At 46.9% G+C, this 25,872-nt stretch overlaps 2 protein-coding genes across 2 annotated transcripts in view; one reads left to right on the forward strand and one right to left on the reverse strand.

Moving 5' to 3' along the window:
- Nucleotides 1–25,872, forward strand: part of SYN2 (synapsin II) — a 175,501-nt gene that overhangs the window by 119,724 nt on the left and 29,905 nt on the right. The window contains exons 2-5 of the mRNA XM_061197278.1: nucleotides 8,841–8,898; nucleotides 10,168–10,259; nucleotides 12,772–12,928; nucleotides 17,669–17,758. Coding sequence (XP_061053261.1) covers nucleotides 8,841–8,898; nucleotides 10,168–10,259; nucleotides 12,772–12,928; nucleotides 17,669–17,758 — 397 coding nt within the window. The remainder of the gene's footprint in view (nucleotides 1–8,840; nucleotides 8,899–10,167; nucleotides 10,260–12,771; nucleotides 12,929–17,668; nucleotides 17,759–25,872) is intronic.
- On the reverse strand, nucleotides 15,202–25,615 carry TIMP4 (TIMP metallopeptidase inhibitor 4). The gene is made up of 5 exons (XM_061197279.1): nucleotides 25,300–25,615; nucleotides 24,017–24,114; nucleotides 23,490–23,604; nucleotides 20,789–20,913; nucleotides 15,202–20,124 (listed from the first exon to the last, which is right to left on the reverse strand). The coding sequence occupies exons 1-5, from the start codon at nucleotides 25,436–25,438 to the stop codon at nucleotides 19,927–19,929; spliced, it is 675 nt and encodes a 224-aa protein (XP_061053262.1). The 5' UTR covers nucleotides 25,439–25,615; the 3' UTR covers nucleotides 15,202–19,926.

Consider the following 25,872-nt stretch of genomic DNA (forward strand, 5'->3'; position numbering starts at 1 on the left):
ACCAGGGCTCGAACCCGTGTCCCCTGCATTGGCAGGCATACTCTCAACCACTGCGCCACCAGAGAAGCCCTAAAAGAAAGTTTTATGGTTTATGAATTAGATTACAAATCCAAATTTGAGTTAAGGACCCCTTTACCAATGTAAGGCCTGCCTATTTTACGTCTCATTTATGGCTTTGTTCCAGAACATCTATATGAGGTGTCTGTCCTATACCACTTTCTATCACTGTCGTTTCCCAGCTAGCTTCTAAATTCCTAGCCCTAATCAATCAAATGATCAATTGAGTTGCCTGATGAGTGTTGTACAGTAGCTATTGCTTTGCCATGTACCAGGAATACAGCAAGTCCTGAAGTCTAATTACTGCACCAGCTTCCCAAATGATCTCAAGCCCTGGTTGGCTCCCTGCCATCTCTTCTGTGTCCCAGACAACGTGGCCTATCAGATCTTAGGCACATCTGATCATGTCACCTCTTTGCTTAAAATCTTTGACAGTGTTTTGGGAGACAGTTGGGAAAACTTGAAGATAGACTCAGTAAAGATGTTTTAAATTATTATTAATTATTAAATAATAATTATTATTAAAAAGTCATTACCCTGGGATAGGCAAATCCATAAATAGAAAGTAAATTAGAGGTTACCAGGGACTGGGGGGTGGACGTGGTGGGGAATGGGCAGTTACTGCCTAATGGCCGCAGAGTTTCTGTTTTGGATGATGAAAAAGTTTTGGAAGTAGCGATGTTGGTTGCACAACATTGTGAATGCACTAAATGCCACTGAATTGTACACTTGAAAATGGTTAAAATGGAAAATTTTGTTCTATATATTTTGCCACAGTAAAGAAAAATTTTAAGGCATTACCAGTTAGAGATATTACTTAAAATTCTACACGAGAAATAACGTGATATCTGGGATTTGCTTTAAAACAATCAAACAATAGTCCTAACAACAACAGTGAGGGTGATAAATGAAAAAGACTGGCAAAATGTTGATTACTGAGGATAGAATTTTTCATAATACAAAGTTTTAAAAAAATCTTTTGGAAGCTAGCCATAACGTCCCAACTACTCAGCCTGACGTTTGAAGTTGACAGTCCATCGCTTCCCTTTCTCAGGAGCCTCGGCTCTTGCTGCTCAGCCTGCGTGCCCTTCCCCCAGTCAGCTGGGCCGCTGCAGCGCTCTGTGCTCAGGCAGCCTCTGTGCCTTTCAATTCTGCTCTCTGCTTCTTGTGTGGCAAATTCCTCCTCATTCTTTAAGACTCAGCTGCGTCCCTGGAGCCTTCCCAGACTCCTCCAGGCAGAGAACTCCCTCCTTTGGGTTCCCACAGTGCCTTGTCCACACCCCTGCTACAGCTTATACCCTGTATTATGACCTTTTATTTATGCTTCTGCCCACCACTAACCTGTGTTTCATGAAGGTAGAGGAAACTTAATTTTCACTGTACATCTTTCTGAGCTAGATGAAACTTTTGTTGCTGTTGTTTTAGTCGTGTGCATTAAATTCTTTTTTTAAAGGAAAAGATTGAAAGGTGGGAATGTGAATATTAGCTATAAATCTTAAGAGTTGAAAGGGTCCTTAGCAATTACCGACATGCATATTGGTCTCCCTTTCTAGACTGTGCTTTCTCTACTTGGCACCTACTAATGCATTTTTACATTTCCAGCACCTACCACTGGGTGTTCAGGAAATTGTTGCTGAATTTATTGATAAATCACATCCTTTCTTTCTACAGATGGCAAAAAGCCAACTATCTAGCTTGGGGTATGTGGACACACACTTTTTAGGAGAAATAGTGAATTTTCAGGCATGGTTTGTCAGAGCAGCAAATAAGCACCTGGAGGGCTGTCACTGAGCCAGTGGAGTCAGCTCAGTGGGTGAGTGAGCTAGGACTACGGCGTGTCTGCAGTACACATCCTGCCAGGGGGTGGCGGCAGGCGCTCACAAACTCTCTCCAAGACCGGCAGGCCTGATTTACCCTTTGAGTGTAGGGTAGGGAATAGATTCCTCTACTATTTCTAGTTTATTTTCTAATTTCTTGATGCCTTGAGATGCTTGACCAAAAGAATAGGGCCTGAGTTATAGACAATAAGACCCAGAAACTAAGCACCTTGTCTGGACATTTCTCTCTAACCAGTGCTAGGAGTTTACTAGGTGCATTGTTAGTGCTTTCATCTTCTAGCTTGAGGTTTTGATCCCTGTGCGAGCCTCAGGCACCCAGGGAGGATTTACACTCTAGGCTGATTGAGGTCCTTTAGTTCCGGTGTGGATGGAGATTGAGAACAGATTTTCATGTGGGGAAGAAGAGAAAAGAAAGAACATGACACCCTGGGACGTGCACCTGCAAGAAGAAAGGAGAAGACGGCTGGGCCTGCAGAGACACACTCAGTCCACTCAGTCTTGAGGGTGGCCTCCTCTGGTTTTCTACATCTGTCCAGCCAGCACCATCACTCCTAACATCTCCAGTCAATAAGCAAGCCCTGATTGTGAATAAGTACACAGTTTAGGGAAGTAGTTGGAAATTTATAGATATGTTGATTATATTTGTACAAGCCTTAGCTCAGAGCATGTAATATGACAATAGGACATAATCAATATTTAAAATCCAAAATGATGGAAAATCCAGGGCTCATATGGATACTCCTTGCTCTGAAGTATTGTTACATAATCCAGTGATCTGAGGCTGGTATGGGGGAGGGGTATCACAGATTATTAGACAACTGAGTTTGAAAGGTGGTATCAGATGATGATGCTATAAGCCAAATATCATTAGTAGACAATAAATGGGATGCAAGTTCAGAAGAGGAAGAAGGCATGTTGGCTCTGGTCATAGTAAAACAGCAATAATACCTGGTACATGAATGTTTGTTGCATTTTGCTAATAGTACTTTATATTTGCATAATATTTAAGAGTTTCCAAAACACTTTCATGTCATTTATTCTTATCTGGCTTCATTAAGTCTTCACAGCAACCTGTGAGTCAGGTATTATTAAATGAGGTAAGATACATAGAATACTTAAGATAGTGGTTAGTATGTAGTGAATGTTAGCTATTATTATTAAAATCATTATTAGCCCTATTTTATACATGACGAAACTGAGGCTCAGAGAGGCTGTTACTTGCCCAAAGTCACACAGGTGAGAAGTGGTAGAACTAGGCCTGAACTCAGCTCCCCTGGCTCCTAATTCTAGACCTTTCTCCATTTCCCCATGCATAAAGAGGGAGTATTTAAGCTGGGCTTAGCAAGGTTGGGCCAAGTTTTGAGGCAGCCTTAGCAGAGAAGTCTCTGATGATGTCTCCTCAGCCTCATGAGCCCTAGTTTGCAGGAGGATGGGAATTCCTGAGGGTGTTCTGTGCCTTGAGTAAGAAGAGTTAAACCTAGAAGCCTCTACTCATTTTAGCAGTAAGGGGAGGTGGTTCATTGCCTGGGCAAGCCATTAAACTCACAAAGATCCTCAGCTGGTAGGCTTGTTAAGAAAATGTTACAATAGGGGGAAATTGACAACACACGCACCATGGATATTTTTAGTCTGTGCTTCAAGGATGTACATCTTGGTTTCTGTTTAGACTGAGCACCAGGGGGTGAATTTGGATTGATTTGACAAGACTGGCAGTCGGAAAGTCCTTACTGAGCACCTTCTCTGTGCCCAGCTTAAGCAAGGGACTGTGGGGGGGTAACTAAGGGAGGTGAAGTAACTTTCCCAAACTTTCAAACACTGGGGAGAGTGATATAATAATCTTTTTCTTGGGTGGGGGGGCAGTGTGCTGATATCAGTAAAAACTCTATTCCTTACACCAGCAATTCTGCAATAAATTATTTATCCTTCTAATGTACAATGTGGTGACTGTAGTGGATGATACTGTATTGTATACTTGAAATTTGCTAATAAGAGAGTAGATCTGAAGTGTTCTCGCCACACACACGCACACAACACACACACACACACACACAAGTTAGTAATGTGAGGTGATGGGTGTGGTAATTAATCTGTGCTTATCCCATTTCACAAAGTATACATGTATGAAATCATCATGGTGTACACTTAAAATATTACAATTTTGTTTGTCAATTATAACATAATAAAGCTGGAAAAAATAATTTATCTTATGAATATATTCTTAAATGTAAGCCATTGTAGCTCTGTTTGTAATAGCAAAAACAATCCAAACACTGGAAATCTAAACGCTCACCAGTAAATTTTTTTTTTTTAAGATTTATTTATTTATTATTTATTTATGGCTGTGTCGGGTCTTAGCTGCGGCACACGCGATCTTTGTTGAGGAGTGCAGGATCTTTTGTTGCAGCGTGCGGGCTCTTCATTGTGGTACTTGGGCTTCTCTCTAGTTATGGCGTGCAGGCTCCAGGGGGCGTGGGCTCTGTAGTTTGCGGCACGCAGGCTCTCTAGTTCAGGTGCCCGGGCTCAGTTGCCCCGTGGCATGTGGGATCTTAGTTCCCCGGCCAGGGTCGATCCCGTGTCCCCTGCATTGGAAGGTGGATTCTTTACCACTGGACCACCGGGGAAGTCCCTATCCTTTTTTTGTTTGTTTGTTTTTTAACATCTTTATTGGAGTATAACTGCTTTACAATGGTGTGTTAGTTTCTGCTTTAGAACAAAGTGAATCAGTTATACAAATACATATATCCCCATATCTCTTCCCTCTTGCAGCTCCCTCCCTCCCACCCTCCCTATCCCACCCCTCTAGGTGGTCACAAAGCACCGAGCTGATCTCCCTGTGCTATGCGGCTGCTTCCCACTAGCTATCTATTTTACATTTGGTAGTGTATATATGTCCTGCTACTCTCTCACTTCGTCCCAGCTTACCCTTCCCCCTCCCTGTATTCTCAAGTCCATTCTCTAGTAGGTCTGCGTCTTTATTCCCGTCTTGCCCCTAGGTTCTTCATGACCTTTTTTTGTTTGTTTTTTAGAGTCCATATATATGTGTTAGCATATGGTATTTCTTTTTCTCTTTCTGACTTACTTCACTCTGTATGACAGACTCTAGGTCCATCCACCTCACTACAAATAGCTCAATTTTGTTTCTTTTTATGGCTGAGTAATATTCCATTGTATATATGTGCCACATCTTCTTTATCCATTCATCTGTTGATGAACACTTAGGTTGCTTCCATGTCCTGGCTATTGTAAATAGAGCTGTAGTGAACATTGTGGTACATGACTCTTTTTGAATTATGGTTTTCTCAGGGTATATGCCCAGTAGTGGGATTGCTGGGTCGTATGGTAGTTCTATTTTTAGTTTTTTAAGGAACCTCCATATCACCAGTAAATATTGGTTAAATTACTGTATGACCTTCAAATGGAATTTCATGCAACTATTACAAAGAAAGAGGTCTATCAGTATGTGCTGAAAGCATATCACTAAGATGTATTTTTTTAATTGCAGTGGAGCTGACTTACAATATTAGTTTCATGCACATAACATAGTAATTCAATATTTTTATAGGTTATATTCTATACAAAGTTATTATAAAGTAGTAAATGGAAAGATATCCCGTGTTCATGGATTGGGAAGAATTAATATTTTAAAATGTCTACCCTACCCAAAGGGCTGGTATATTTTTAAGTGCAATAAAAAATTAAGGTTCAAAAAAGAAGAGTTTATATAGCATGATGCCATACGTATGTTTGAAACATGTATGTATGCAGATATATGCACACAATTTCCCCACACTGGAAGGATATGCTTGCAGCTGATAATGGGGAGTGTGTGTGATGAAAGAGAAATGGGAAAGGAAAAATGTATTTTTCATCTTATCCATCTTATTCTTTTGAAGATAGTTAGATTTATTGGTTTAACCATGTGACATACTTTTTTTTTTAAGCCACTTGCCTGCGGTCACACAACCAAAAAAGTATACAGCTAGGATTCCCATGCAGACTGTGATTCCAGAGCCCTGTGATCCAGAACCCCTCTGAATTCTAGCACACTGCTTCCTAACAGTGCTCTTTTAGGATCAGGAAGTAATTCTGTCACTTGCTTGTAAGTTACAAAATTTTTCATGAAAATACCTGGGAGAATGTTCTCATTCTCCAGAAGAAGACTCTGTGCTCCATCACCTGCCATCTTGGCTCCTTTTCTATAAGACTGTGGCTCAGCCAAGAGAGGTCCGTCACCCAGAGCCAGGAAACACAAACTAAGATTTCCAAGAGGACAGATTACCTTAAGGAAAAGGCATTAAGATAATTAGAGAGTTGGGGGTGGGCAGAAGGCCTGAAAACAGTATCATTAGCCAACTTGGTCAATGGGCAGGTGCAGAAAGTGACAGATAAATGCAGACAGAATCTATATTTATCCTTCAATATCAGTGTTCAAAACCCACAAAATAAATGAGTGAATTAAAAACCTTGGCAGCATCTAAGTACCTAGACATAAACTCTTAGTTCTAAGCTTAACTCCTATGAACTTCTCTGTGATTTGAGCATATTGTTTAGCTGCTCTGGGTTTCTTTCCCCATTGGTTAAATGGACAGCACTGTCTGTCCTGGCTGCTTCACAGAGTTGTAAGGAACAAATAAGGTAAGAATGTGCTTTGAAAACGCAAGGCATCATACAGAATGAGAGGTTATTGTTAATGCCTCTGAGACTTACCTCACAGAAGGAGAGCTATTTTGAGACAGGAAGATGGGAGGAAGCATCAGAAAAGCATTGCTGGTAACAAGGTAGGCACACCTCACCAACACAGGGAAGGAACCTCTTGGATCATTTACTCCAGTTCCTTCTGTTTATAGTCGTGGACGAAGACCTACGGAGTCCTCAAGATCTGCAGAGCAGTGATAGTGCCATGCATAGACTATTATTTAAACCCATGAATAAGATGGAACCCTAAAAGGGATGGGATGTGCTACAGGCCCCTTGCCCAAGGGGCTTGCTGAGCTGTGTGTTGAACAGGGCTCTGGAAGCAAGCTGATGAAGCTTAGTAAGGAACTGGGGCAGAGGTAGGGGGATGGACTTCAGTGATCCAGCTCCAGGATGGCTGAATGCCTCTGAGGAGCAATTTGAGGGGAGCCAGGGACTTGGATAGGACAAATGACAACTTCCTAGAACAGACTGTTCCAGAACCAGATCAGAAAGGAAATAGCCTGGCCTCGTCCTGGGTAGTTCACAGGAACTGGTGTAGGAAGTATTTGTAGTGGAACTAGTGCTCACAACATCAAGTCCCTTTTGCACAGAAGAAAGAAAATGGGAAAAGACACATGCAACGCAGCATACATGACAAGTCCGTTTTTGTAATGGTGGGAATGAGGATGGCGAGAATGAATGAGCAGAGGGAGACCGTACTGTGCAGCGCCAAAGACTCTGGACTCAGACTTGGGTGTGAATATTGGTTCTGTCACTAACTTGCCGTATGACCTTGAATGTTCCATTTTCATCCCCTGAGTCTTGGTTTCCTCATCTCGAAAATGAATGCCTTTCTCCCTATCTCATAAGTTGTTATGAGGACTAAATGAGACGTTCTTGAAAGCAACTAGCACATAGTTCCTAGAACATGATGCCCAATAAATGTTAGTTTATCCCTTTGTTTTGGAGAGGGACTTTTAGAAAACCTCCAGTGAAACATACTAATTTGAAATGTCAAGCACTGGGAAAGCAAGCCCAACCTAGGTAGCATGTGGACAGGTCCTTTTTACAAGTAGAGAAGCAGCCTATAAAGGCAGATAAGAAACTCTTATGAGAGGAAGGGGAGGTGAAGAGCAAAGTAGCAATGGCTATAAATATAAGCATAAACAGTCCCCTTACCAGCAGCTGTAATGTGAGGTTCCTCCAGCTCCCTGACAAAACGGGAAGATAATAAGTACAGTGTATCTAGGCTTGACTCATTCTCTTGACTGCTCAGAAACACAGGATAGGTTTTGTGTTCAATTATAGAAGCTTTCCTCAGCCTCTCCCCCTGCCTCCTGCTTTTTTTCTGGTATAATTAACTCTCCTTCATTCATTGATTGTCCTTTAATCCTTGTTTTGTTGGATATATTTGCTTTTTAAATTATTGTCTCAAATCCTTTTTGGAAGTATGGGTATGAAGAGGTAAAATAATAACAGTTTCCGTAGAAACTAAAATTCCAAGGGTGGAAACCAACTAGAAAATCAGAGTGAAACGCAAGATGGGGGAAGATAAGGAAACTATAGGGATGTATAAAATTGACCTAGTCTTTACCAGGAGTAACATTAGGGAAATTGCTACTTCTAGACTCCTTTTGTAGCGGAAAGACCAAGGATGTTATCATAAAATCACAATGCCTGGGCTTCCCTGGTGGCGCAGTGGTTGAGAATCCGCCTGCCAATGCAGGGGACACGGGTTCGAGCCCTGGTCTGGGAAGATCCCACATGCCGCGGAGCAACTAGGCCCGTGAGCCACAATTACTGAGCCTGCGCGTCTGGAGCCGGTGCTCCGCAACAAGAGAGGCCGCGATAATGAGAGGCCCGCGCACCGCGAAGAAGAGCGTCCCCCACTTGCCGCAACTAGAGAAAGCCCTCGCACAGAAACGAAGACCCAACACAGCCATAAATAAATAAATAAATAAATAAAACCCAAAAAGTTTAAAAAAAAAAAAAGGAACGGCTGCACATTCCCCAATTTAAAAAAAAAAAATCACAATGCCTGAGAGTGAAACGCCTTTCGGTTTATTTTATAGAGGGGAGGCCGTGGTTTGCCTGAGGCTGTCTCATGGTGATCCAATAGCAGACTTAGGGTCTAACCCTGACCCAGGTCTCTTGACTCTCGTTTTGGGATTCTGTCTGCCATGGTCCTCGTCTTTGTGAGAGTGAATTTCTGACCGCAAACACCTGTACAGAACTAATTTGTGTGGGTTTTTTTCCCCTTTTTTCCAGGGCCAAGTGCTTTCGGGGCAAAAAAGTCCTTGGAGATTATGATATCAAAGTGGAACAGGTAACCAGCCTGGAGCCCAGGGTTGCATCTGCATCATTGTTGGCTCCTCTTGACATTCCAGAATGAACCATTTAGTTCTGCCAAGTGGAGATCAGTGTCCATCACTAGCTTCTAGGCTCTCCATCTCCTCCCCCAGCCCTTTCCAGGACTTTTCTCTCTATGAGACATGGTCCTGAAGGCTGCATCTTTCAACTTCGCTGACTTCTCTTCATGGCTCTGGTGTCCGTAGAGAGGCAAGCAGCATGGCTCTTGGGGCCCTCTGGGGGTGCAGGGTTCTCAGGCTGAGGAACACTTTAGAGGAATGTCTTCCTAGGACATGGCCACACCTACATATTGCTGGTGGCATGGTCTTGCTGGGTAGGCACACATCTGCCATTCAGGTGTGTGGCCTCCAGTGGTGCCTCCTCTGCGCCTGAGGCTACACTTCAAAGAGAACTTAGAAAAGAACACCTCCTGGTCTTAATGCAGTGAAGTCCTGAAAGACTCATTTTTTATCTTCCTGTACCCTTTGCTTCATGATAAATAGAGATTAGGTCTATTCGAGTGGATAGGGGGATGTCCAGTTTAAACAATGCATGTATTTTCTATGTAATGATAGAAGTTACTCATCATTCCTTACATGGTGTGCTGTGATTTACAGAGTACCTTTCCTATCCATTGTTGCATTCAGTTCTTAAAATAACTTATTAGATAGGCAAGGTTGATAAAAAAATTATTCCCATTTTATAGATGGGAGAAACTGTCCACCCAGAGAGAACAAGTAACTTGCCTGAACATCTTATGCAGCTAGTTGGGCCGGAGCAGAACTAAAAACCCAGTTGCCTAAACTAAAACTTAATGCATTTATGTTGAAATTGATAAAGGGCATGTTTGCCCCAGTTTGCATTCCCGCTCTGTAGAGGCAGCACAAAGGATGCTGGGTGGGGAGTCTGAAGCCTGAGTTTTGCTCCTGTCTCTGCCAACAATAAGTTTTGTTTGTCCAGAAAAGTCACTTAACTGCTCCTTTGGTAAATAAGGATAATTATCTCTGCCCCTCCTGCCTCGTAGAGTAGCTGTGAGAGTTAGATGAGATCAGTTTGGGAAAATGCTTTGCAAACGGTAAATAAATGTTTGGTGGAAGGGATGCTGTTGCTGCTATGCGGAGGGCCTCGCAGAATCAGGACTGTGGGCTTATTCCCCTACTGTTATTTTTATTTATTCATTTTTTATCATGGTAAAAAACACATAGCATGAAATCTACGCTCTTAATCTCCTCCTGTTATTTTCCAGGCAGAATTTTCAGAGCTCAACCTGGTGGCCCATGCAGATGGGACCTATGCTGTGGATATGCAGGTGCTCCGGAATGGCACAAAGGTTGTCCGGTAAGGTCCTTTCTGTCCTCTGGGTCACTGTCACTGTCACCACAGTTACCATCTCTGGCCTGCAGTGGGATAGCATTGCTATGTATAGTGTACAGAAGTTGATGATGTGTGCTGTGCGGCAGTGGTAGAGGAAGGCAGAGGAAGCCAGCTCCTGCCTTTAGGGAGGTCGTAGTCCAATAGTAGAGAAAGCTCTATGGGCTCAGAGCTCTCTGAGCGGTAACTGTAAGAGGTGTTCCAAGACTCCGGCCCTACCTCAGCCAGTGCAGCTCTGGGCTTTTATCTCTGAATATATTTCCCCTGGAAAACAGGGTTCCATTGCTTTTTAAAAAAAGTTTGGAAACCTCTGCTCTGGTTCAGCCTCCTTTTTTACATTGATTTGCTTAGATTCCCTCAGTAAGTTGGTAGCAGAGCCCTGTGTTCTATGTGAATTCTCTTAACTCCCAGCCCTGTGTTCTTTCTGTATTCCAAATTCCTGGGAACTCATAAGTCTGATAGGAAAGCCTGGGGTGGGAAGGGACATTGTGGGTGGAAGAAAATTTGCAATTACAAAGCACTTACATGCCAGGTGGGGTGCTGGGTGACTTATAGACATCATCAATTGTAACACAACAGTTCTGTGCGGGAAGTGATGAGGATTCCAGATGAGGGAGAAAGGTTCCCACAGTGTTCTTCTTCCCTGGGGCTCAGTGTGGCTTCAGGTTTTCAGACATCAGGGTATTGCTCCAGGAAGAGTGTTCACTTCACCCTTTTCCCTAACTCAGTCTACGCTACCCTGACACTGAGGCCACCAGTGTCCAACAGGACCTGGGTCCATGACAGGGAAGGCAGAGCTCAGGTGTCTGGAGCCTCAAGTCAGGAAATGTGAGCTCATCCATCCTGGAGACTGAGGAGGACAGAAAAAGAGACGTCTGTCCACGTGGGGGTGAGCTCAGGAAGCTCCTTCTAGAGAGAATGGTGGGTTCCTCCAACTGCAAATGGAATGAATCACAGGGATGCATGACACAAGCGGGTGGTGACAGGGAGGCCCATTGTCAGGGTGCTGGGAGGGATCTGGCAAAAATAAGGCAGGCCCTTCCAGTTGCAGTGTGGGGACTCAGGAGCTGACCGCAAGCCTAGAGCTCAGTGCGTGTAACTGGGATATAAGGTTTGGTCTCAGGCATACAGCCGGAGCCAGTTTCCCAGAACTAGGGCACAAGGAGGTCAGAGCACATGCCACCTGACTTGATGCTAGCTCCCCTGAGTGACTGAGGAGAGGTCCTTCCACCCCCACTTTAAAAGACTGATCTCTGAGCCCAGGTGGGGCTGGAGCTGTAGGTGGGGATTGGTTGGGTGCCTGGGAAGAGAACCGGGTAGGTCATTACACATGTGTGAAATGGCCAAGGCCTAGAGCCTTGAGAGCAGATGCTGCCACAGAACTGACTCTCCAGGAAGGTGGGGTTCCTCTGGAATCAGGGCATGAAGATGGGGGCCCTGGTCCTGTGGAGCAGCTGGGGCTGGCAGCTCTGCTGGCTAGAGGTGAAACGCAAGGAGCCTTCCCATGCATGGGAACACTCTGTACTCTCAGTGCTTCCTGTAGCCAGTTGCTCAACCTCAGTTCTGCAAAAAATATTTGCACCCCTCCCTAGCATCCGCTTTGGAAGAGTAACATGGGGACGTCTGGTATCTGTCCTCAGCCAGCCTGGACCCTTGCTCACCAGGGGACCTGATGAGGGCACTGCCTATTTTTTTTTTTTTTAATTAATTAATTTATTTATGGCTGTGTTGGGTCTTCGTTTCTGTGCGAGGGCTTTCTCCAGTTGCGGCAAGCGGGGGCCACTCTTCATCGCAGTGCGCGGGCCTCTCACTATCACAGCCTCTCTTGTTGTGGAGCGCAGGCTCCAGACGCGCAGGCTCAGTAGTTGTGGCTCACGGGCCTAGTTGCTCCGCGGCATGTGGGATCTTCCCAGACCAGGGCGCGAACCCGTGTCCCCTGCATTGGCAGGCAGATTCTCAACCACTGCGCCACCAGGGAAGCCCGGCACTGCCTATTTTAAGGAGCAGCTTTAAAGAGTCAGAGCAGGACGCTGAGATCAGGGATCTACACGGCAGGGCAGTGAAGTCAGCCAAGTGTGTTGTCTTCGGAGTCTGCTGGGACCCCCTTGGGGTACCAACTCTGGAGCCACAGGAGCTTCAGCTCTTGTCGTGCCCCATAGGGACAAGGAAAATTCTTGTTGACCTAACGTGTGAGGGTCTAAAGTGTTTCTTCCCTCCTGAGGGCTTTTGCACCTTAGAAAAAGACAATGCTTAACCCAGAGGAATAAGAGAATTTCAGAAATCTGTTCAAATCTCCTTTGAGAAGTGCCAAACATAATACCTCATTTCCTAGTCCATAAAAGAATAGTAATGATAAAATGAGGGGCTTGGCTCAGGTAACCCCTAAGACTCCTTCCCTGTCTTGGTCTTTGGAGATGGGAGACAAGAGGATGTATGACCTGAGGTTCTGGTTGATGGCAGACTTCTACGTTCTTACCAGGTCCTTTCGACCAGACTTTGTGCTCATCCGGCAGCATGCGTTTGGCATGGCAGAGAATGAGGACTTCCGCCACCTGATCATTGGCATGCAGTATGCAGGCCTCCCCAGCATCAACTCCCTGGAATCCATTTACAACTTCTGTGACAAGCCGTGGGTGGTGAGTGAGTTACCCTTCCGCCAGGTAAAAGGGTAGGACCCTGGTCCTCTTATCTCCCAGTCCCTAGGAGGACCACTGGTGATCCAGGTGCAGTAGCTGCCAGCTGAGAAGATGTGGGAGGAGCTTCAGCTGGGACACAGGGTAGGGTAGGCTCTCACAGTAGGACTTTGTCATCACGGGCTGGGCCGCCTTTGCTGCAGAGTGGACCTTTGGCCTCACAGCGAAGTCACACCAAAGATTCTGTGAAGACGCCCTTACAGGTCTGCAGGCTCTGCCCTTAGCCATAGGATACAGCAATAAAAATACCAGTTTCTTGTCTGTGAAAGGTCTAACCATTGGAAAGGCCTGAGGCCAGTGGGGACCAAGGGGATGGTCCATCTCAGAGGGATGTTCGTGTCAGAGTCCTACCAAGTGTTTGAACAACCTTAAAATGAGATTCATCCACACATATATCAATCAGACACTTATATGTGCTGGAACTGCCCTTAGAGATCATCAGCTCTCACCCCTTCACGTAGAGATGTGAAAATTAAAGAAGGAAGGTAAAGAGTATAAAACCACTTACTATGTGATGCCATCATCTGAGATTTTCCTACATTAACTTCATTTAATCCTCACAATAACCTTACAAGGAAGTTATTATCATTATTATCACTTATTACAGAGAAATGAGACCCAGAAAGGATTAAGTAACTTACCAAAGTTTCAGGGCAAGGATTTCTCTAGATGACACTCTCTCTCGCATAAATTGGGTTATCATGTGAGGAAGAAGCTGGTCTGGTGTTCTCCTCCTTGGCTAGTCTGGAAGTCTTGGAGGCAGTAGAAACGTTTGAGCAGAGAGAAGAGTGACGCTAGGAGGGAAAGTGGCCTGTGATGGTCCTGGGCTTCTCTGGCCTCCCCTCTGACAGCTGGGGGATCCAGTTCCTATAACTTTGCTGCTCCAGGCTGGTCCTCTTGGAAGGAAACACCTGCCCCTAATCACATCCTCCTCTTCTTGTTTTTCAAAAATCATTTCAGGTCTCACATACTGGCTTGCCAAGGGTCATGGCACTGGTGGCTGATTGTGAAGTTCCCAGACCCCAAGCTCCCAGACTCAGGGAGCTGGAGGGGGTGTTTTTTAACTAAATGTATCCATCACCTCTACTTTTACACCTGAACTCAGTTTTTCCTGTTCCATTGGAAGCTAGGGAGACCTGACAGTGTGAGAGAAAGACCAATGAGCAAGGAGTAGAAAGATCTGGGAGCTGCTGTAGTTGCCACTTGTTCAGCCTTTCCCTCTGTCTGGCCTGAGGATCTGGAGTCCTGAAGTTGTGCAGAAACAGGCTACAGGAATTGTGTGATTTGAATGAGTTGCTAATCACAGAAGAGCACATATGAGGCCTTCACCGGGTTTCCCCTTAGTCACATGACCTTTCCTACTACATTCATGTCCTAGCCCTTTCCGCCCTCACCCCTTCAATACCTGTTAGAATTTGGCTCCCTCATAGCCACACAGGGCGATTCTGCTATTATCAGCTTTTTTCTGGGCACCCTCACTAATCAGCCTTCTGACTAAACCTCTCTGTGCTCTGGTTTCTTTGTCTGTAAACTAGGAATAATCATAGTACCTTCCACCAGCTTGCCAGCCTGGTGTTACAGTCCCCTAGTACTGGGGATCTGAAAGAAACTAATTCCCTGCTTTATGTTCCAAAACTGTGCCAGAGGCCAGAGAGGGGCAGATCAGAAAGCCTGTGCCTGGGGCTTTGCCCCTCCTGGGATTTGGGATCTGGTAAGGGTTCACATTCTCACCTGTTCAGAATCCAGCACATTGCCGTTGGCATCACATGAGAACAGCGGGGCTCCCTGGCAAGACACCAAGTTCTCCCTTCGTTTTCACTAAGCAGCTGCCACACTGATGGCATTTTATATATCGTTCTCTGTCTGTTAATGGGAATGAACAAATTTGGTGACTGTGAGGGAAGGGTCCCTCTGAGATGATGACTTTGGTGCGTATTTTCTAAATTTCTTTATTGTGGCTGCTCTTGGTGTGAGGAGAGGCCTCAGCTGGATTGGGAAAGGCTCTACCTTGTCTCTATCACAGTGTCTCTGAGCATATCCACTATCTCATAAATTGATCAGGGCAGGCACGCTGGGATTTTGGAAGCAGAAGTAGACCTACCAATGAAAGTAGCATTCCAGAGAGTGCAAGAATGCCACCATCCCATATTGCTGCAAATTTATCTGAAAATCCTGTCACTCTGGGTGTTTTTAGAGACAGATGCACATGAGTTGAATGAAAGCATTTTATTTCCGGGAGGGATAAGGATAACATATTAAATTCAGACTGATCTTGAAATCCCATTTCATCCAAGAAGTCTTTCCTGATACACTGGATAAGTGGTTATATTGAACATTATCTTCCTATTCATTGCCAATACCACCCCCAGCTCCCAAATCCATTCTTTTGTCTAGGCATAGTGGAAATAACCCTTATCAGATATTCCTTTTGTTTACTTGGTGACTGTGTGCTTGTGACTGAGTCTAAGTTTCCAAGGAGGCAGGGGTTAGATGCCAAGCCCAGTACTTTGAGCAGAAGGGACTGCAGGAGGTGGAGGAGGGTAGCATGAGCTCCCAGAGACCCAGCTAGTGCCCGGGAACTGGCTGCCATTTTAGTCTTGGCTGTGCTGGGACTCTGAGAACCTGCCGTGGGCCTTCTTGGCATCGGTGTGGTGTCTGTTTAACAATCCCACGTGCTGGGAAGATAGGGCCCCACATGCCTTGGTGCCATGCCAGGGCGTGGGCTGCAGCAGGACAGAGGTTGTGAGGCAGGGCTGGTATCAGCTCTCCGGGGAGGCTGGAGAGCCTTGGGAGCTCAGGCAGGTATCCAGACACAGAGCAGGAGTCCAGCCAGGCCAAGGTGGGCAGGCAGGACTTAAAGGTCAGATGAGGTGGTGGAGAGAATCAGAGAAGGCAGGAAAGGCCTGAGGGATGGTCTTGACAGTCAGAGAAGGTTGAAGAACCAGAGAATGGCGAGGACAGCAGGGTACAGTGGAGAATGCACTGGGCAGGAGGAGATCTGGGCGCTGTCCCAGTGCAGCCCCAAGTCCAGGCATGATGTGGGAGCCTGCGCTTTCCTTTGCTTCTGTAGCCTCAGTCTCCTCATTTGTAAAATGAGATGTCTGGCCTAGAGACTCTCTCAAGTCTCTGACAATAATAAAATCTTTGGGCCTTGAGAGTCCATCAATCATACTTGCAGCCCTGGAGGAGGCCTTAGAGATCTAGAGTCACCAACTGCGTGTCACTAAGGGAAGTGACCCAGAAATTCCAATGTTTTTCAGCATTTCAAGAATAACAGATTCTATCTCTACTCACAAAAGGACCACAGCAGATGATCACTTAAACAACAGTTTGATCGTGGAGTTTGGGAGGAAATGTAATAAAAAGATGTTCTTTTGTGGTAAAAAGTTTGAGGAACTGATCAAATTCAGTTCTCTCTTTTTATATATGAAGAAAAGGAGGCCTGGAGAGGAGAAATCACTTGCCTAAGGACACCTAGCAAGTTCGAGCAGAACAAGAAGAATCAGAAGACTGTAGTTGTCTAACAACCCAGTTCCGGCTTTTATCGTCTCCCCGCACTGACTCATGCGCTAACATCCCTGATCAAAAACAGGACCCGAGCTTTTGAAAAATGTTCTAGCTTTCCTTTCTCTAATAAATAGAAGGTAGATTTGATCTGGCAACTTTTCCTACTAGCAGTTCCAGATATCAGTGGCTTAGAGCGTGAACCCAGTAGCACTAGAGAGAAGAAGCTGGATTACCCCTGCTGTCAGCACACTGGGGTGGATGTGGGGAGCTTGTGTGTGAGTGGGCGGAACTGGAAAGCTTCCTGTGGGAAGAGCATTATCTCTTTAGAGCCTGAAAGGCTGCTATGTCAAGGAGTAGGGAGAGTTATGGGTTAGGAATAAAGGAGCCTGGCTATGAATCTGGCTCAACTACTGTGTGACCTTGGGCAAGTGACCTCTCTGGGCCTCAGTTTCTTCACTTATAAAGTGTGGGGGGTCGGGGGCACCAAGGGGTGCTACATGTTTGCCAAAGGCAAACCCTGACACTTAAGTATCTGTACTTCATCTCTTCCCCATGGAGCTGTTCTGGCTTCTCATAGGTGAAGGTCCAGTGAGTTCAGTTCGTAGATGAGTAGTAAGTCCTAGAAGACTGGGTCTGTCTCTCCTGCATTCCATGACTCCATTCTCCCTACAGGAAAAAGCTACCATTCCTTTGCTTGGCATTTGAACTTCCGAGACTGGGCCCCATGTTAGCTATCCAGCTTCATCACTTGCGATCTCTAGAGACGAAGGTGTTTAGAGTTAGAGACCCAAATTTCAATCCCAGCTTTACAAGCTCTTTGCAGCTCTGTGACTTTAGGCAAGTTTCCTACCCTCCCTGAGCTTCATATGTAAAATGAAGATGATAAAGAACCTAGTTCATCAATTTGATATGAGGATTAAATGAAATATCATTAAAATTGAGTAGGCACTGAATGAATGTTAGCTCACTCTCTCCCTTCCCCAACTAAAGCATACGTTCCTGGAGAATAGGAATGGGACACCTCTTTTATATCCTCAGAGCGCTTTGCACAAAGCCCTCAGTGAGCAAATACTCAATAAATGTTTGATTGACAGACAAATATTTGTTGGATTGACATTTTGTCTGTCTGTTCCAGAGCTGTTTAGGTAAACCGAAACCTTTGCTTCTCTTTTGCAGTTTGCCCAGCTGGTGGCCGTCTACAAGACACTGGGAGGAGAAAAGTTCCCACTCATTGAGCAGACATACTACCCCAACCACAAAGAAATGGTAGGTGACTGAGTGCGGGCTTCAGTCTTTCTGCTGTTCGCACTCTGAGCTTAGCCACATGGTGACTATGGGGCTCTGAAGAGGGCCTTAGCCTCCCAACCCCAGAGACTCTGTTGAGGTTGAACTGCAGACCTGCTTTGTGAAGCCAGGGTGGCTGGGTTTTAGCTGACAGCCCCTTGTCTCCAAAACCTGGAGACAGCATAGGAAAGAACAGAAACAAGGGCATTTTATCGAGCAACAAACCCATGGATCAACAATCAGAAGATCCAGCTGCTTGGGGTCCTAGCCCAGCCCCACCACAAGTCAGGGACGGTTGCATTCCCTCACTGCATGTCAGTCTCCCAATGCGAAAGGCAAGTGGGCATAATTATTCCTGGCCAGGGCATTTAATATGGTACTTGCATAATTTAAGTGAGATTCTTTACGTAATAGTCTGTGAAGAGTGTGAAGTGCTCTTCAGATGTAAGGTGTTGTTCCTGTTATTATTCATCAGACCCTTCCATTCCCTTGGCTTCCTCCAAGTTTCAGTAAGACTAGGGTTGCACTGTGCCTTCTCTGAGGCCATCCTAGGGTGGCAGAAGGAGCAGAAAAATGGGATGGATGGTTGGTACAGAGGCTGTTACTAATGTTTTTCCCTCATGGTGACCTGGGGCTTAACCCCCTTCTTCTTCTCTGGCCCCACGTACTCTGCCCCAGGCCTGCATGGTCAGTTGGTGGTCCTCCTTAACCCACCAGTGGAGACTCTCTCTGCCATAGCTTTCCAAGTCTGGTACTCTGGGACAGAGACCTCCAGAAGGAATCTCCATTTGCACCATTTCTGTGAATGAGGAGGCTGGTCCTGGCATACGCACGGAAGATGAATAACAGCCCTGGGCCTCGAAAAGAACTGCCTTCTTCATTTTTGTCAGAGCTTCCCCAGGAGAGGCCCTGGAACCTTAAGCCCTTGTGTTTAATAAATCCTTGAGACCCTCATCAGGGCTTTCCCTTTTAGGACAACTCAGGAAGCCTTCTAGAGGCTGAGGAACCCTAGGGGTCCGTGCTTGGCAATTTCAGGGAGTCCAAGAGGGGACTGAGCTGAAGACTGAAGGGGCTCTCAAAGCTGGCTTTTTCCTGCTGTAGCATCTAGCAGGCTGACCACTGAAAAAAACTGCAACATGTGCAAAGTGTATTCCTCATCTACCATCCTTTTGCTCCAAGGGCCCTTGTGTTACTTTTCTCCCGTCCTCTATCCTGATATTTGCCTTCAAGAGAGGACCCCTAAGATCTCTCTGAGGTGTCAAAAGCTAAGTGGGAATTTCAACTCTATAAGAGAAAGGCTTTTTTTAGCTTAAAAAAAAGTTTTGAAGTAGGAATGAAAACATTAGTAATCTAGTAGAGAAGGACTTGCTAAAAGAGACAGAGGAGAAGCCTTTTGGACGTCAGTTGAGGGCATTAAGTATAGTTAACCTAGAGAGACAATACCCAAGTCTGTTCTTATCTTGCTAATTGGGCCAGGCCCTCTGGCCCAATTAGCAAGATAAGAGGGGATTACAGCACATGGAGGGAGGTTAGGCCACTGTAGGCTTCACACTGGATGATTCCGTGCCCCCCAAGTCACTCCCCCAAACAGATGAGAGTGTATCAGAGGATCAGAATGAGTTGAGACAGGAGGAGTAGAGGATACACAGCCAAAGGATGTTGTTCTTTTCATTTCTCCAAATCAGCCTGTTTATGATACTGTCAACCCACCTTCTGTTCTTGTACATCACAAGGCCACCACACCATCTCATATGTATAATAGTCACCATCTCTCCCCTGTCAGATCAGTTAAGACAAAAAGAAAGCACATTTATCTGGGGAGAAAAAGGAATAGTCCTAGCTTTGGAAAAGAAACTAAGCCAGAATCAATAACAAATACCAGCTCAGCTAAAAGGGTTTGGGAGTCAGGGATGAAGGGTTGAGGACAGGAGAGAAAAGTCATGCTACTTTCCCTAGCCCTTGACAGGTTCTGGACTGGGGTCTTGGACACAAGCTGTAATATGCCCCATCCCTGCCCTAATGCTGGCCAGACCATCCACTTGTTATTTCCCATTGTCTGGCAGCGATGAGGCAGGTGGTGACAGCCAGAGCTCTGAGGGAAGGAAAATGACTTGGTTTTCAGGATTCTTGAAGGTATGTGGTGGTCCCTCCTAGGGCTGGATGATATCAACAAACTCCTTCCTGAGGGGCAGGCGTCCCTGGTACCAGCTGCAGGTGCCATCAACATGCTTCACGCAGACATAATGCCGGGCCTGGTGCCCATAGAGCTTCCGTTCCAATAGCCAGTCTGTCCAGAGGCACTCGTTGGGAGCCGAGATGGTACAGGGCACCGTATAGCAGGTGGTGATCTAGAGCCATAGCCACACAACATCAAAGTGAGTAGGATGTCCTTTTTCCATTATTGCCTTTCAGACTCCTACATGTTCTCCTACAGCCTAACTCAAACGCCCCCTCCCTTATGAAGCCTTTCCTAGTCTCCAAATTTCTCCCTTAGTTCTCCTTCCCCCTGTGCTCTGCATATATATATATAGTATTGCCTCCCTAATGGCATCTCTGGAGTCAGAAAGACCTGAAGGTCCTTACTCTACCACTGACCTTAAGCAAGTCACTTCACTTCCCATAGCATTAATTTCTTCACCTTAATATGGAAATCTTAAGTCTTCAAAAATTTGTTTTAAAGAGTAAATTAAATATTTTAAATAAATTAACCATTACAGGTCCTGGCAAAAAGAGTAGACTCTCTTTAAATGGTAGTGTGTTATCCCAGTCTGCCTAATATGATGGCTGCCTTCCCAGCTAAAATGTTAAGTACTCTGAGATCAGGGACTATGGGCCATCTCGCTTTCCCATCCCCAGCTTCATACGATGCCTGGTCCATCGCAGATCTCAAGTATAGTACAGCAAGTGAATAGATCATGCATGCATGAAGGAAGGAATACATGAAAGGTGAGGCTGCACGGCTCAAGACCCTTCCCCTACCCCCAAAAGACCTTGGAAATGGACATTCCTTACTTGGCAGCCACAGTTCAGATGGTAGTGGTGATTCAGACTTTCTCTCTGCAAAAAGGACAGGTTCTCCCAGGGCTCGATGTAGTTGCACAGATGGATGAAGACTTTCCCATCACTGAGGATCTGACCTTCAAGGGGAGATGGAGGAGAGCCTAGCATGAGGAATCGGCTCATGGAGCTCCAGGAGCCCGGATTCTTGAAGGAGCCCCAAATCACAGCCTCTTCAATATCTTTTGGTGGCAGTGGTGACATGGGGCTCAATGAAGGAACCAGAAATACCTCTATTGTCTTTATATCAAAGCTGTTACCAGATGATGTTTGTATGAGGGAGAATTGTGGGGTGAAGGCCTTTACGTTAGCATGGTGTAGACAGAGGGATGTGGGCTTTAAGTCAGAATCTTGCTGGAACCCCCTTCTTTTCTATCATTTACTAGTGTGTGACCTTAAGAAAGTCACGTAACTTCTCAGCTGAAAGACGAGAATAATGAGGTGATTGGCAGGATTAAATGAGAGAATGTCTGTGAAGTTCCCAGCACAGTTGTGGGCCCACAGAAGATGTTCAATAGATAGTAGGTCTTTCTTCCTTTTCAACCCTTTCCAACCCTTCCCAGTATCTACACAGGCCAGTCTCCTGCCCCAGTGATACCTATCTTGGTGAGTCTTTCCCCTTCCCCTTCTTTACTTATCAAACTCTTTCCTATCTCCAAAGACCCTTTTTAGTACTATCTCGTCCGCAAAGCCATCCCTGACCCCGCTAGCCCACACCTCTCTTAGAACTTCAGTCGCTCAGTCATTTACTGACAGAGCAACTACTATGACCTGGTACCAGGAATACAGAAATAAATATGACAGGATCTCTGCCCCCAAGGAGCTTAAAAACTAGTAAGGAAGACAGATAAGTAGGCAAAAATGACACTGTTGTGTGATTATATACAAGATGCAGTATAAGAACAAAGGAAAGAACAACTATCTCTGTCTGTGGAAGGGCTGGGGGCAAGAAGGGTGTCTAAGAGCAGATGATGCTTGCGTTGGGCCTTGAAGGGATGGGTAGGAGTTTACCTGCCAGACAAGTGGGGAAGAACTTCTGGATGTTGGGACAGAGGGGCGTAGCTCAGCAGTATACCTACTGCAACCACAAGTAGTTTCATTCAGCTCTAGGGGAAGCGAGGGGCTGGGAACGGTCACTGAAATGGCAGGAGGCAAGGCTGGAGAGGTCACAGAGGGCATTCAGTATTAGGCAGAAGAGCTTGTGCCTTCTCCTGCAGGCGCCACTGATGACTTTTCAGTGCGCCTGTGCTTCGTCACCTAACCCCACCTTCGTTTAGACTTGACCTCTGTGAGGGCAGCCAGCACATTTCCTGCTTCCCCTGATGCACCACCGTACCTAAGAGAGGGCTAGGCAGGCAGAGGGCAGGTGCTCCGGAAGGAGGTGGCCTCGTTGGCTAGTCCTGGGACCTGGAGGGCTCAGGGGCATGCCCTGCCTCTGCCTCTCCCTCTCCCATCCAGAGGCGTCCCGATCAGCACATGCTCAGAGCTGGGGGCCCCTACCAGTGTGGCCTCCAATGCCTGTGACTTCTCAGAAGTTTGAACTGTGAGCTCTTTGAGGACTGCGACTTGTTACTGAGTCTCCACTCTCCTGCCCCAGGCCAGGCAGTGAGTAGGTGGTCATTCATTGCTAAGGGGATGGACAGATAGTGGAATTCCTCCTCCTGTCCTCCCCACCTGCTATGTTTTTCTTTTCCTGGCCTTCTTTCTAAATATTTTTCATCCTTTAGGGCCAATTCAGATCCCTCTTACACAATGAAGCTTCCCTAACTGTTTACAACCACACAAATACCTTTCCCTGAACTGCAAAATAATTCAGTGTTGCATTCATTCACTTATGGATTATATTCTTGTGAGGTTCTTTAACTGTTCTATCCCAACCAGTTCAGTATGAGGGATCTGCCTGGGCCCAAGTTCACGGAGACAGAATCACGTTAGAGTCAAGACTCCTGTTAGGGCCTGTGCTTTACCGCACCCCCAGAATAGGGCCTCGGATGTGAGTCAGCCACGAGCCAAGAGTGTGACCTGTCGTGGCTGTCTAAAGCTAATACAATTGTAGGCTACAGTGACTATTATCTGTGTATTGCAGGGGGAGTTTGCAAACACACAATCCTCCTTTACTCTGTGTAACTAAGACCTCCCCTGCAGTGTGGTGTCCAGTTTGGGGTCCTGTGCTGGGGAGGGACAGGAACAGGCTATATCCCATTGAAGGTGGCCAGGGCAGGAAGGGGTCTGGGAACCACAGCCAGTAGACCTGGAGCTAGAGTGCATGTATCTGTCATCCTCAGCCCTCTGAAGGGTCATCATAGAATAGAGGGCAGAGCTGAACCCATAAGGGAGAGTTGCAGAATGGCAGAATTTGGCTCAAGATAGCAAAAATCTTATACCAATTAAAGCTGTTTGGAAATGGAACCAGTTGCCCTAGGCTGGGAGAGCAACCTGTGAACTAGCGAGGCAGTGGCAGCGAGGACTCTTGCACTGAAAGGGACGTTACCAAGGCTCCTCCCGACCTAGGCTGCCTCTTCGTAACACAGCTCTGTCTTATGCCCAAGAAAATGCCACCTGGCTCAGCTCACTACCCAGGGTCAGCCCTGGCTCCTCCTTGACTGCCTTCCTTAGGGCAGAGACTCTTAGGGCCGCTTGCTGGTCTTTAACTTACCAGTCAGTAGATACTGCTTCTGGCTGTTAGCTTCTAGTTTCACCCCACAGAGGGAGGAATCAAAAGGTGTATAGATATACTGAATATTGTTGACTTTCTCAAACCCTTTGAATATCTGAAAGCATTTACAAAAGAGCAGTACTGGGTCAGTGAGTGTACTTTATATCTTAACAGGAAAAACTTTTTCTTAATCTAAAAAAATTAAGCAAAAGTCTAGTTCAGGATTTGTTGCACACAGATGGCCCAACTGGGTCTTTCGTCTCTAAAGCAATCTAAACCTTGGTTGATTCCAGTGAGAAGGGAGGTGCCTCTAGCAGCCCTATGCACAAGCGCTGAGGGCCTGTCCTGCACTGTCCCTTGGCTCCTGTGGGCCTGTTGCCTACATGTCATCCCCTGCACTTGAGCATCTGTACCCCAACACCGCTGAGCCAGGCCGCCTCACCTACCAGCCCCACCCCTCCCAGATCACGGACCCCACTCCTCCTAACAGCCCAAGGGGGTAAACGCCCTGGCCTGTCCCCATGTACCTTTATCTGTTTGATTTCATACCGGATCATTTTTTGAGTGTCAGCAGGGTTTGCACTGGCAGGAACTACCTTCTCACTGGAGATTTTGGCCCGGATCGCTGCATAGGAAGAGAAAAGAGGGAATTTGCAGCAACACGTGGGAGCAGTCCATCTGGGATCTGGATGATGTGGCGCCCCTGGAGAATTCTGCAGGGAATTCTGGGTTTAGGTCTTGGTGGGTTATGGGGAGAATGCTGCATGTGAGGGAAACTCCTCTGCAGTTACTGGAAGTTCCAAAACCCTCGGGCCTGTTGGGTCCTGCACTTTACCTGCTGGTTTGGGGAGTCTGCTTCTCCACAGCCCAGGGTGCAGTGGGGTGGAGGTGTGCGGCAGGTAGAGGAGGAAGGAGGAGCCACTTGAGGGCAGTTGGTGTGTGGTCATCTACTGCTGTAGCCCAAGGCCTCAGAGAGAGACTGACCGAGTTGATATTGGTAAATGTTTAGTGAATTAATAAATGTCCTGACCCTGCACAGAGGTAGTTCATCTCTTGCCACTTGGGTATTAATCAAAACCTGTTTATGAGTTCCTCCTCTGTGCCTGGCCTAACGCTGGATACTAGACCCACAGACATGATTCAGACAGGGTCCGCACCCTGCAGAACTCTTGGTGTGGTGGAGAACACCCTTAGAAAGACCAACAGCACAGCATGGTAGGAGCACAGAGGTGCTGTGGTAGCACCAAGGAGTCAGGAAGCCTTCAGAGAAGAGGAGACACCTGAGTAAGATCTTGAAGTATGAATAGGAGTTTGCCAGGAATTTAAGGGTTTCAAGGAAGGGCATTCCAGGCAGAGGGAGAGAAAGGGCAAAAGGTGTGTGTTGAGGTCAGGGCGTGGTGACAACCTCAGTTATAAGCTTGGACACCCACGGATGTTTATAATGAAAGCGCAACTCCCTGGCCCCTGGCTTTCCCTCCCCCCATCCAGTAGATCAGAATAATCCCCCGAGAGTTCCGGAGACTTGTTGTTCAGTGACACCCCCCCCCCCGTAACTGCAGTAGGCAGGGGAGAGGGGGTCGCTGCGGAGGCCCTTTACGCAGTCTGTTCCCTCGCAAGTCTGCGGGTCGCCGCGCTTGCAAGGTGGCTGTGGCGCCGGCCCTGCCCGACCCATGGGGCCCCAGCAGGAGGCAACTGGTGCGGGATTGGAGCTCCTCCCCTTCCCTCCAGACTCCAGGTCTGCCGCTGGGCCCCGCCTCGACCCCACACAGCCACCCCCTGCCGTGGACCTCGAGGGCTCCCCCGGACTCACCTAGCGCCGAGTGGCAGACGTGCTGCTGGGGGTGCGCGGGGGCGCAGCTGCACGCCTCGCCCAGCCCCGGCGGCCGAAGCAGCGCCAGCAACCGCAGCAGCAGCGCCCAGCTCGGCGCGGTCCGGGGGCTCCGCGGCATGTCACGGCAGCGCCCTGACTCAGCCTCTGGGGACTGTCGAACCAAGCAGCCCTTCCAGGGCTTGTCCAGAACTCGTCGCGCCCCTCGCCCCTGGCTTTATGAGGTGGACCTAGGGCCAGTCCCGCCCCGATGGGCTCCGCCCTCCTTTGGCTGTAGGCCACCCGCGGCTGCGGGACCAGCGGCCCTCCTGGCCGGCGGGCTCAGTGGCAGGCTCAGCAAGATGAAGAGGGAAGCCAGGAGAGTCTCCTAGCCTCTATTTCCTTGCCTGAGCCTTCTGGAAGTAGAGGGAGGGCTGGGAAAGGGGATGGTGTAAGGACCGAAAGACAGGGCAACAAAGACAAATGCACCGGGACACAGAGACCAAACGACTGTGATTCAGGCAGAAAGGACAAGAGTGTAGAGAGGCACAAACAGGAAGAGACAGGCGGAGTCAG

The sequence above is a fragment of the Eubalaena glacialis genome, chromosome 7, assembly GCF_028564815.1.
Source record: "Eubalaena glacialis isolate mEubGla1 chromosome 7, mEubGla1.1.hap2.+ XY, whole genome shotgun sequence".
NCBI lineage: Eukaryota > Metazoa > Chordata > Mammalia > Artiodactyla > Balaenidae > Eubalaena > Eubalaena glacialis.

Excerpts from the sequence above, each read along its gene's own strand:
- TIMP4 (XM_061197279.1), bottom strand. The coding sequence starts at position 25,438 with ATGCCGCGGAGCCCCCGGACCGCGCCGAGCTGGGCGCTGCTGCTGCGG. Across the intron at positions 20,914-23,489 it reads GAAGCAGTATCTACTGACTG|GTCAGATCCTCAGTGATGGG; the intron begins GTAAGTTAAAGA and ends CTCCCCTTGAAG. Across the intron at positions 20,125-20,788 it reads ATCTGAACTGTGGCTGCCAA|ATCACCACCTGCTATACGGT; the intron begins GTAAGGAATGTC and ends CTATGGCTCTAG.